The 12,640-nt window shown below is 38.4% G+C and overlaps 2 protein-coding genes across 5 annotated transcripts in view; one reads left to right on the plus strand and one right to left on the minus strand.

Annotated features, from left to right (window-relative positions):
• Positions 1–11,973, minus strand: part of LSM3 (LSM3 homolog, U6 small nuclear RNA and mRNA degradation associated) — a 13,590-nt gene extending 1,617 nt beyond the window's left edge. Inside the window, exons 1-4 of one of the 2 annotated variants that reach the window (XM_025043658.1) lie at positions 11,830–11,972; positions 9,553–9,663; positions 7,452–7,547; positions 3,999–4,052 (exon numbers count right to left, since the gene is read on the minus strand). In XM_025043658.1, coding sequence (XP_024899426.1) covers positions 4,014–4,052; positions 7,452–7,547; positions 9,553–9,663; positions 11,830–11,850 — 267 coding nt within the window. In that variant the 5' untranslated portion in view covers positions 11,851–11,972 and the 3' untranslated portion in view covers positions 3,999–4,013. Of the gene's footprint in view, positions 1–3,998; positions 4,053–7,451; positions 7,548–9,552; positions 9,664–11,829 lie in introns of those variants that run through there. The other variant, XM_006907174.2, reaches the window with a different exon arrangement.
• Positions 11,974–12,051: 78 nt separating this feature from the next.
• The window catches only part of XPC (XPC complex subunit, DNA damage recognition and repair factor), a 29,944-nt gene continuing 29,355 nt past the window's right edge, over positions 12,052–12,640 (plus strand). For all 3 annotated transcript variants that reach the window (XM_006907175.3, XM_015585809.2, XM_015585808.2), the window contains exon 1: positions 12,052–12,242. In XM_006907175.3, the coding sequence (XP_006907237.1) occupies positions 12,134–12,242 (109 nt within the window). In that variant the 5' untranslated portion in view covers positions 12,052–12,133. The remainder of the gene's footprint in view (positions 12,243–12,640) is intronic.

Raw genomic sequence — 12,640 nt, forward strand, 5'->3', positions numbered from 1 at the left:
GAAAACTGGTAAGAAAATCCACAGTCATTTTTCAATGGAGACTTTTTAAAAAAAATCCTTTGGTCACAAGTATACAGAAATAACCGATTGCCAGAAAAGAAGACTATAACAGAAATTGCTAGCTAGTCATAAAAATTCCTTTTCTTTCTTTCTTGGGTATACAATTAAACTATATTTTCCAGGCTCCCCTGAAGTTGGATATGGTCATATCACTGAATTCTAGCCTAAAAAAAAGTATGTGTGTATGTATGTATATGTACACACACACACACACTCACACACACACACACGGTCTGGTTCATGTGCAAACACACACACGTGTGTTCTTTCCATTATGTGTCAGATACAATGGCAGACATTAGACGACAAGAGATAAATAAAACACTGACTCGTCCTCCTAGAATACCCATTCTAAAATGAAAGTAGAGAAAGTATGAATTTATCCTACAAGGAGACTTACACATAAGCAAAAGATGAAATTATTGATGACAGGATAGTTTATATTAGCAAAAGTTTGGCAATGGCTATCTGTCCATCAACAAGAAAACAGTTAAATAACTTATGGTACATCTATACAATGGATTACCATAAAGCTTAAAACAAAAATATAAAGAAGCCATACATGAAAATGGAAAAAACTCTAAGATACATTAAGTTAAAAGAGCAAGGTGTGCAATAACATGCATGGTATGCTTTTACCTAAAAAAAAAAAAAAGACACTGGGGAGGATTTTCAAGAAACCAGTGATAGTGATTACCTCTGGGGGTGGGGTAGAAAGATGATGAATAGAAAATTGAGGTGGAAGACTTTTTATTACATTATTTTTAACTTTTACTGACTTTTAAACTGTGAATCTATTATCTACTCAAAAAGTTAAATTAAAATGGCAGCAATTTAAAGTGGGTAAGAAACAAAATATGGTATATGTTAAGTATTATATAGTGATATACAATATGGGGTCATAAAAAGAATTACTTCTGAATGGGGAAGTTCATAGAGAGAATTACTTTTATATGGGAGCTGGTCTAGAGCTGCTCTGTCCAATACAAGAGCCACTAACCACAGGTAGCTAAATTTAAATAGTTAAATATTCAGTTCCTTAGTCATGCCACCACACATTTCAAGTGCCAAATAACCACATATGGCTCATGGCTGCTCTACTGGGATAGTGGAGATTTTAGAACATTTCTATTATTGCAGACAGTTTTACTGGACAGTGCTCATGTAGAGAAAGGTCTAAAAGAAACATCTGATACTGTCTAGAAGGCCTACAGGCAAAGGTTTGTAAGGTGAGAGAGGTCACTGGAAGCAGAGTAAACGAGATGACTTGGTTAACAAAAGGGAACAACATTCCCCCAAGAAACTGATGAGTCAAACCATAGGAGTTTGGTGAAGGAAGGTGGTAAACATGATGGACAGCTAAAAAGTATGCTGGGGCCAAGTAATACAAACCTTTCACAGTTTACAAAATGGACATACTAATTATGGAGGGCTGAGAGCCAAAAGAGTAATAAGACTGACTGCTATCAACCTTCCTATTAACAAGTCAGTAGTCAAATCAATTACTCATAAGTCAATTACTACGTTGCGGAAAAACACTCATATGGCCTGTGGATCTCCCTAACTACTTTGATATTGCTGATGTTCATTAGTGATTTCAACAGAGGAGAGAGAATAAAACATAAAATGGGTCAAGCTGAGGAACCATTTAGTTTCCTATCTTGGAGAAAAATACCAAGAGTGTAGTGGTATTCTCCATGATGTTAAATGAGACTGACCATAGATATTCTCCCATAATATCACTATCTTTCCTCTCTGTTTCTATATTTAAAACACATTTATACACTAAAACAAGAAACTATCACAGACATCTAAAACCCTGTAAGATAAGGTTGCTTGTACAAGAAAAGACCTTCTGTATGAAAAATGACATGATCCTATACTTTCTAGAGATAAAATTATTTTTTCTTCATAGTTGAAATTAGTATTTTCATTCATTCAAAGACTTCATTTTTAGTATTTTATCTAAGGAATCATGGCAATGTAAAAAAAAAAAGTCTCACTAGCTAAACAAACTTTGTCTCTTTTCTGCAGCTGCAACTCCGGGAGCAGGAGACACCACGTGCACTCAGCAGTATGCAGCGGCTGAACAGTTCCTTTTGCAGCAGCCAGCCCTCAAAGGTGGCAGTCATGAACCTCTATGGAGGTCAATGACTCAGAATCTGTTACAGACACTCCATCCAGAGTTATGCATATATGGAGAAACACGCAACACTTCAATCAGCTTCAAAGAGGAACCCCGGTAGAAGCTGACCGGAATAGGGATAAAAGAGGCAGATCCTGCTGTCATTACAAATCTCTGTATAAGAATGGACATCACGGTTGCAGAAGATTACTTTCTGTCACAAGCAGAATTTAAGACATGAACATGAAAATATTTTTGAAAAGTCTATGTCCATAGTGAAATTTTTAGGTTAATAATGTCACACAAGGAGCATTTGAGATCTTGCTCCTCAGCATATGTTGTTACTTTGGCTCAAATAAACTCATAAAAATTCAAAATAAAACAAAACAAAAAAATTATGTGACATGAAAAAAGCAGAATATAAAATTGTGTTTTCTGTATTTCATCACATTTAAGACATCACCATTTTTAAGCTTCAGTTCAACTAAAAAAGGAAAAATGCTTCTCATTAAACTGTAACACAATTCTTGCCATATCATCTGTAAGAAACAAGTCCATTTTAGAGATGCTAAAATGTAAGAAAAAGAAAATGCACCTTAGAATTGGTACATTATGATTATATCCATGTAAATCAAAAACAACAACAAGAAAGACAACAACAACAAGAAAATAAAAAAATATTTTCAGCAGATATTTCTGGTTGGTGGGATGGGTAGTTTTTATCTTTTTTGTATTGTTTTTGTCTTTTCTAAGGTGTCTTCGCGAATATGTGTTATTTTTACACTCAGAAAATGATACATTAAATTTTTTCAAAGTGCAAAACATTCAAAAATATCTGACTTTCCATTGAGACCAACAGTGACAAAGACTATGTGATGTGTTCCAAAATAAAAGGAGTTTAGTATTTTTGAAGGAAACTTCTGGCACAAAGTAGCTGTTCAGGGATCTTGTTAACATATCACCTAACACAAAAAGGTTCTGCTGATGGGATCTTCTCTGTTTTGAACAGAGATGATTGTGACTGTTATCTTTTGATAACAGCTGAAGCTTTCATTTGCTCCAGATGCTTTCCTATTTTTGTCTCTGAGGCCTTGCCATCACAACCAGCCATGACACCCACCCTTTATCTGCAAGGGATTTTCTAAAGCTTTCTAGCTTTGAGAAGTCTTACAGCTTTGCCTAAAGACTGAGAAATCATGTCTTAGCAGATAGAGTAGGACATGGAGTCTCAGCCAGGCAGAAAATATTAGTAATGGCTGTGTTTTCATAACTTTTTTTAAAATGTAAAAACTCCTTGGTACTGGAGAACCCCTAACACTAAATTCAAGTCATACTTATAAATTTAGTATACTAAATTCAAATATGCTTATCTGTCATCCACGAATTTATCTAACTCTTCCCTAGATAATATTCTCAGGGCAATGGTTCTAGAATTTTAATATGCATAAGAATCACCTGTTTAACAGCTTGTTAAACCTGTTTCCCCAGGCTCCATGCCCAAAGATTCCCATTCAGTAGCTTAGGATGTGGCCCATGAATTTGCATTTCTAAAAAGCTCAAGGGTGATGCCAATACTCCTGGTTCAAGGAACACACTTTAAGAATGTCTCAGAGAAACAAAAACCATATGTCTGCTGTCTGCTATTATATAGTAGTGCTTCCTTCTGGTTTCCTTCAAGTTGCGAAAGGTGAACCTAGTTTTAGGACAGTTAAGTTTAATGGAAGAGTCTTTACTCATCAAAACAAGTGATATATTTTACTTAAACCCCTTACTCAGTGGTCATATTTCTAAACTAAAGTTTCTTCCCTTACCTTCATGTGAATCCACTTCATCCGTATTGATTCTCCATTAATTCAGTTACAGTTTTCTGGAGATCCAGTGAACAGAAATGAATATGGCAGCATTTTCCAAAGTAAGTGGCCTCTGTGATTGTCCCCAATGATCTCCTGGTGTTCACACCCCTGTGTGATCCCCTCCCTTTGAGTGTGGGTAAAACTTGTGCCTTGCTTCTAACCCATGGAATACTGCCAAGGCAATGAGATGTCACTATCATGATAACATAGTGGCTTCCATCCTGCCTAGCCAACTCTCTTGCTGGGTTTGATAAAGCAAGGTGCCAGGTGGTAGAGGTCCATGTGGCAAAGAACTAAGGCTCTCAACCCAACAACACTCATGGAACTGAATCCTGCCAACAACCATGAAAGTGAACTTGGAAGTAGACACTTCCCCAGCTGAGCCTCCAGATGAGACCCCAGCCCTTGTATAGCCTCATGAGACCCTGAAACAGAGGACCCAGGTAAGCTGTGCCTGAATACCTGACTCACAGAAACGGTGAGCTAATAAATGTTGCCTTTAAACTAAGTTTTGGGGTAATGTGTTATGTAGCAATATATATCTTAAGATAAAAAGTACTACAGTTACATAAGTTTTGGAAATGCTGCACACTATACTCTTTTGTGGAGATAGCAATGCAGATGGCTTCAACCCAGGCCTATTTCACTGGGCTGTTAGAATATGTATATAAAATTGATAGCACAGTGTTTGACACACAGTAGGCATTTAGCAAAGGCTCTCCAATCATTCCCATTTCTGCCTGTCTATTAGAGTAAGTTTACATTACGCTGGAACATGTTCTCATATCTATTGTATGCTCTCTAAGATATTTTGCCTAAATTGTTCACCTTCAAGGTACTTGAAATTTTCTGAGTACTAGGCACTTTCCAAATTAGATTTTAAAGCCACAGTGGCAAGGACCAAGCATGGCCTGCCAGATCCCAGAGATTTATATGTGATAATGTCTTATGCTAGTCCAGCTGCTAAGCTATCCAGAAGAACTTACTGCTATTCTGCTAACTTCAAGATTTCACTGTCCACCAAATTCATCATCAATTACTCTGAGCCACAGGCCCTGATACAGAGAAAAGAACCTTGCAGGTGTTGAAGCCAGTTAGGCCTGGGTTTGAAATCCCTACTATATCTCTTTCTAGCTGAACTTGATTTCCTCAGCTAGAAAATGGGAATGCCACTGACCTCAATGTTAGTTGATTAAATGTGATAAAACACTCAAGTCTTTGGCACACAGAAGTTATTCGACACATATTAACAACCATCCCCCCGCCCTTCCTGGATATATAAATCTTCTCTACTTCTATTTATTTTTTGTTGTGACAAGGTATTCCCTCCAAATTAAATTTGTGTTTTTCCCTAAACATTATTTAGTACAGAACTCAGTACTAGAGATTTTTACATCTGAATGGACTCAGCTGTCAGTCCTCTCATGTTTTCATTCAAGGAAGCAGATATAGAGAAAGGTTAAGCGACTTACTGTTACAAACCACAACATTGTCAACTCTTGGAAAAAACACCTAACATGCTCGAAAAAAAAAAAAAATCGATAAAAAGGCAAAATGTTAACAGCCTAATAAAACTGGTTAGCAAGTTATATACCAGAAGTTGAAACTGGATTAAAATGAATTCTTAGGAAACTGTGACATTCCATCCATTCATGCTATTTCCACATCCTAGTTAATTTTAAAACAGTATGCACCTTGCCTCTCTAACAAGACTATACTTCATTATCTCTACTCCCTCCCCTACCCCATACTCCTCTAACAACCTGAGCATATACATATAGCTAACAAGGTGGGGAACAGAATAAATAATGTCCTGGTCTCTGCCATCACGTAATTTATAAGATAAAAAGGAACATAATGAAAAAGTGAATAAGATCAGTGTCAGCTCAGAGTGCCAAGGGATAGAAGATCCAACCAAAAAAGGAAATGACCAAAGGAGGAAAGAAGGTCGAGATGGTCGAAGTGTCACAGAACAGGTAGGGCTGAGCTGGTTCTTGAAACTGTCCTTGTAGAAAAGAGATAAGGGAGAACATTCCAGCTAGATGAAATATTCTGGGAAAAAACAAAGAAGCAGGACTATAGAGGGCACAATCTGAAGACAGTAAGTGGACCAACTTGGCTAGAGGAGTCATCAGAGAGGAGAATGGAAAATTACCACCACACTACAGAGAGTCTTAACCTAGCCTGAACTTGTGCTTTGCTCTATAGGCTATAGAAAGCCTTAAAAGTGTCTTAGCATGACTGTGACAAATGAAAAGCAGTGTTTGAAAACATTCACTTTGGCAGTCAGTCATGCACAAGACGGAATGGAGGTGAATAGGAAGAAAAGTGCCTAAGCGAGGATCATGGCAATAAGAAAGAAAAGCAATGACATGTAAATCAACATGAATGAAGAATCAATTGAATTAGTTACTGATCAGTGTGAATGAAAGGGAGAAGTCCAAGAAAATTAGATTTATGGTCTAAATAACTGAGAAAATCATGAACATAAACAGGAAATTTTTGAAGGTAAAGAACATCAGGAGTTTAGTTTTAGATATGAGTTGGAGATAACGTCCAAAGTGGAATAATTTTCAATAAGAATGTTAGAAATGAGAGTGAAGCACAGAAAAGAAACTGGAACTACAGATTTATCTTAATGGCCAACAATTACCACATGCTACCAGCTTTACATGCACCAAATTCAGTGCGTTCTATTATAATTCTGGCAGGCAATCACAGGTATTGGCATTTTACAGAGGTCCCCGAGGCTTAGAAAGTTTCTATAATTTACTCCAAGTCACATAACTAATCACCAGCAGTCAGGATTTGAATCTAGATCTGTTAAGACAGATTAAGTGCAGAAAAAAAGATGTGAGAAGGTAGATGTCATTAATTAAGCCAAACAATAAAGAGATTTGTAAAATTGTGAAACAAAGACACTTCTCACTAAATATTGTTTTAGAAAATATAGTTATTATTCATAAAAATGTTACTTATGTTAATACAATAGTTTAGTATTTTTAATGAGTTATTTTTTAAATTTTTGTTTGTTTCTATTAATTATTGATAGATCAAATTCACATCAAACAAAAGAATATTGTCCAGTATTACTGTTGTATATTAGCACACACAGGCATCTTACACTTATATCTCATTGAATCTTGGCAATGCTATGAGGTAAGTGGTAGTGTTCCTGCTTACCAGTGAGGAAATTAAGTCTGCAAAGTTAATTCCCTTACCCAACATACCCCAAGTAGGAAGTGGCCAATCCAGGTCTGTCTGATCCCAAAGACTGCTTTTAATTACTACACTCTACTGAGTCCATGAGTAGGTGTCAAATCATGACAGGCTTCCGTAAGTTAAGTGTTAAGCTGCTGGATGTTAAGAACAATCGACATTTTAAAAGCCATGTGTAGAATTGCACAACTTACTTTGTATATCTCTTCATATGTTTCTTCATCAATTTCTATAGTAGTCACAGTTTCTTCCACGTCTCCCAGTATCATATTTAAATGTTGATCATAAGCCTGTAGTGAGAGGATGAGGAACCACGAAATGTAATAAATTAAGAAACAATGAACACGACTTACAATATGCAAATGGCTCAATTACAAGTGACACACAATACTTACATCACAAACTTTTACACTCAAATAAAAAACAATCCTTCGCAAATCATTTCCGATGATAACTGACCTGATAAAATACAACTGTTTAAAGAGCCAAAGATAAAATTTACTCAAAATAACCTGAAATTAAAATGTTCACCCTACTTGTTATCCAAGGCAGTTACATCATTTATATTAATTATGAAAAACAAGTTAATCACTTTTTAGTAGACTTCTTTTAATCCCATCTTTAACAGTATGATAGGAAAGATACAGTAAAGGAGAAAAAATTATTTGATTGCAAAGATGGCACTGCAGTCTCCTAAAGGCATGAGACACTATTATTCAATCCTCCCTGTCCTAAACTAAACATCACAAAGTAGAGCAACACCTTGCCCAGTTATAACCTAGCCAGAACTGTCTGACACTTGTGGGCTCAATCAATAAATGATGCAATCCAGATATTAAGGGATGTCCTCAATCTAAGCTCCAAAGCTCATGCACTTTACTATAAGGTGAACCTCCGGGGACCTTGTTCACATCAAAATAAAAGTAGCCAATCAGCCATGTGGACAACTGCTAGGCAGAGCACACTAACAAGAGCAAAAATCTATAGGTCAGGGCCAGAACGCGAACAAACAAAAGGTTAGGAATCATTCATTACAGAGGCAACTGAACATACATAGGGAACTGAAAAAGACTCCAAGAGCTAAGGCAACATGTCTATCCCAGGGTGTCTCTCCATGTACCGCTAGCCCATCTGCTTAAGCTCAATTCTGCTACTCTCTGTAAAGTTGCCACTGTGCTATTTCCTGGGGTTCTTCCCTTAAGGCTAGCTGTATATTTCCCTAGTTCCCTACTTCCTACCCAAGAATAGCAGGTTCTTTATAGCAGTTCCTTTATCTTTAGGTTTTATGGGAGTAAGGCCGAAGTCAGACTGCCTAGGTTCATATTTTGGCCCTCACTTTACTGGCTGTGTCACCTTACACAAGCAACTTCATATTTCTGAGACTGAGCTTCTTCAATTGCAAACCGGAGATATTTATTATCTACCTTCATAGGCTTGCTATAAAGATTAAGTGAGATATATATTACATACAAAATAAAACCTAACATATAATTGATGCTCAATAAACTTTAGCTATTTTTAATCACTTTAGGGTGGAACGGCAATAATAAAACACGTTCTGGAAACTAACATGTTTATCAAGAAGAGGCAAAACCTTCAGTAACTCTATGAATAAATGGGACCACTTCAAGAGACCAATCCTATAGAAATATTCACAGATATACAAAGAAATATGTATTAAAATGCTTACTGCATCATTATATATAGCAGCAAGAAATGAAAAATAATCTAAATATCACTAGTACCACAGACAGAATTCTATGTAGTCATTAAAAAGAATAAAAGAGATTTTTATGCACTCATCATCAATGATTTCCAAGATTAACTGAAAGGTCTCAAAAATACGTATAGCAAAATCCTATTTATTTTTCTTAGTGATGGTGTATATATACAATGCAAATATATGCACACAATTTTTAACAGTGGTTACCAATAGGAAGAAATGGGATTTTACCTTTTACTCTATGTATTTCTATGCTGTTTAATTTTTTCACAAGAAAACACAAATCTATGCAGTCATTAATTTAAAAAATATTTAAATAAGAAAGGACAACAAATAAACGTTATTTGCAATAAATGGAAACACACCATTTCTGTTAAGAAAAAAATGTTTAAAATATGAATAAAACACAGTTGTGTTTGTCTTATAGAAATATGGGTAAGTTCCACCTTCTTCTCCTCTACATTCAAAATACTCTTCCACAGTGGACAGTTTTTACATTTTAAGGGGTTAGGGGTGGGCAAGGAAGACAAGGAAATAGCCTGCTATCAAGGTAATTTAATAAATTTACTTACATGTAATCTACCTCGAAGCTCTCTGTCATTTCTCATTTTCACATAAATTCGCTCATCCAGGCTGAGCCTGATGAGATCCAAGGGCTCTTCTACGGTGTTGGTAGTTTGTTGCTGATAAAAGAAACAGGCTAAGTAATGTAGTACTAGAGAGAGAGTGTAGTGTTCAAATCATTGCTACGCTGCATGACTGTGGGCAAATAACTTAACCCCGCTATGCCTTCCTTAGTCTCCTAATTTGTAAAATGTGGATGTTAAACAGTGTCTATCTAATATTGTTCTTGTGAGTTTTAAATGACATGCATGAAGGCTTAGAACAGTACCTACCACATGAGGGCTGAAACACACATACAACAGAAAGGAGTTATACAGCAAAATAATCATGACCGTACTTTGTTCCCTCAAAATCCAAACTGCCTGACTCAGAGTATAGGGAGTCACTCTTAGGGATTTAGCCTGATCTCAAATATCATTTGGCAATTTGAAAAACACTCACCTAATGAATACTACACACAAGGCAGACAGAATGCTAAGCAGAGACACACAGGTTTAAGGGAAGATTAGGAGTTCAGTACAGAACAGGTTGAGTTCATTAGTGCAAACTGGGCAGTAAGATGAGTAAATTCAGCAGGCAGTATAGAATACTGGCTGAACACACTGGCTTTGGAGTCAGGCAGTGTGGGTTCAACTCCTGACTCTGACACTTATGAACTGAGATTAAATATTGTGCCATCTCTAATTCTCAGTCTCCTTGTCTGTAAAATGAGGAAGCCACAATTTTCCCTTCATGATTCTTGTGAGGATTAAATTAAATAATGCATTTCATTAATATATTTAAAATAGTACCTGGCAAACAGAAAGTACTTATAACGGTTGTCGTTATTACTATTAAAGAACTGGAAACATAGGTCTCAGAGAGATGAAGGTTAGGATGACTTGGGGTCATCCATATGGAATGCATGGTTAAAGCCTGGAAAGTTAAGATTATTCAGGGAGACCTTCTTCGGTGAGTACATGAAGCCAGAGGAGGAAAGTGACTTAACATTATCCGCCCTACCACCTTAAAAGGCTAGATGAAAGTTGGGCGGGGCCGGGGGGGGGGGGCGCGAATCCTGACCTCAATTGGTCCCTATCCTCAGTTCAACAGGTGTTAAAGACCAGCTAACCAACAACTAGATATCAATGTACAGAAGTCAGTCCCTGCCCTCATAGAGCTCACTCTATTTGTAAGAAGTATAAAAACAATTATAATACTATAGGAATATACACATGACAGAGGCCTACTGCTCCTTTAGCCTCGATCTGGGATGCCCCCTGTCTACCCTTTTCATCTTTTAGCTTAAATATTACCTTTTCAAAAAGCCCCCCCCCATCATGCAATTCATTCACTCAATAAATATGTGTTGAGTGTTTCCAGCACTGTTCTAAATCCCTGGGGACAGATTAGTGAACAAAACTGCTCTTAAACAATTCACATTGTAGTAGAGGGAGACAGACAGACACTAAACAAAGAAGCATATACTTAATATGAACAAATAATACCCTATGAAGAAAAATACAACAAACTGGAGAGTGCTATGTTATGTAGATGGCTAGAGAAGACCTCTTTGAGGTGAGATTTCAGCAGAAAGCTGAAAAGTTGTGACCGGATCCACAACATTATGAGGAAAAGCATTTTGAGAAGGAAGACCAGGTGAGAAAGCATGCAGGACCATTAGTTATTCTGTATACCAGTTCATTGCTTGTTTCCTTCATACCACGTCAAAATTCTTACATATCACACATGTTTATTTATCCGTCTTCACCCACAATATAAGCTCCAAGTGGGGACAAGGATCACTTATGTCCATGCCGGTGCCCCTGGTACTTAGAACGGTGTCTAACCATATAAGTTGATGTCTACTACGTATTTGTTAGAAGAGCAATAATTGTTGCGCTCAGTAATGATAATAACTCCTTAACTTTATAACTTTATGTTCGCGCTACCAGAATCCCAACAGCTCCGTGAGGCAGGCAAGGATAATTATTCCCATTGTACGGATAAAGGGATTCAAGAGAAAGGAAATGAGCGGGAGAAATTAGTTTTCCAGCGGACTTAAAACAGAAAATATCTCAGGGCCTGAAGCAAAATTCAAAGCTGTGACGACCCAGAAAGAGGCAGCATGACAGACCATCTTCTCGTGAACTTGGAGAAAGCTAACCTGGTACGCAAAACCTAACAGGGACAGGGCGGGATTGTGGGGAAGCCGCCCTGGAGCTAGCTCCATAGAAGATACTCACCTGGTCCACGTCGTCCGCCATGTTTCAAACCCTGCGCCCTTTCCCGCTTCTCGCGATATCAACGCCCCTCCAGTTTCCGGAAACGCGAGGAAACAACGCACCGGAAGTAGAAAGAAATCTGTTTTGCACCTTCCTGCCTTCTGCAGTTTGCATTGGTCATTTAGGCCGGGACGAAGCTTCATCTGGGGGTGTGGTCTTGGGCCACAAAGGAGGGGCGTGGTCATGCCTCTCCCCGCCTGGGGGTGTTCCCCACGCTTCCTAAATCCTAGTGCGTCACTCGCGAAGCGAGTCTTTCCCAAGCAAGATGGGACCGAAGCGCTCAACTGGTAGAAAGCCACGGGGACGCAAACGGCGCGGCCAGAAGGCCAAGGGCGAGAGCACGGCGGGGCGTGAGGAGGAGGAGGCGGCGGCGGGTGAGAACGAAGCTGAGCCGGTTTTCGGGAGAGATGCTGAAGATCAGGAAGCGGGTGCGGGGAGCAGGGAGGCCGTCCTCCTGGAGGTGGGGGGCGGAAGCTGCTCCGCGCCCTTCTGCGCGGGAGAGACGACGTTACGGTGGCCGGGGGAGGCAAGCACCTGTGCCGGTGCCCGGATCCTTCTCGTTGATGCGCCTTTGGCTTCACGTGAAGAGTGATGCGTACTGAGCGGTTTTCCTGGAGCCCACACTGACTGGGAGCTCACCTGTGTAACTTCTTTACTGCTCCCTTTGCCCACAGGATCAGTACAGAGGGCTGAATAGAGACAAGGCATTAGTTATTTTTTGTTCCCAGAAGACGGATAGACCAAGACAAAGTGCTGTAGTGCGCTGAATCCC

This window comes from Pteropus alecto, unplaced genomic scaffold, assembly GCF_000325575.1.
Source record: "Pteropus alecto unplaced genomic scaffold, ASM32557v1 scaffold92, whole genome shotgun sequence".
Taxonomy (NCBI): domain Eukaryota; kingdom Metazoa; phylum Chordata; class Mammalia; order Chiroptera; family Pteropodidae; genus Pteropus; species Pteropus alecto.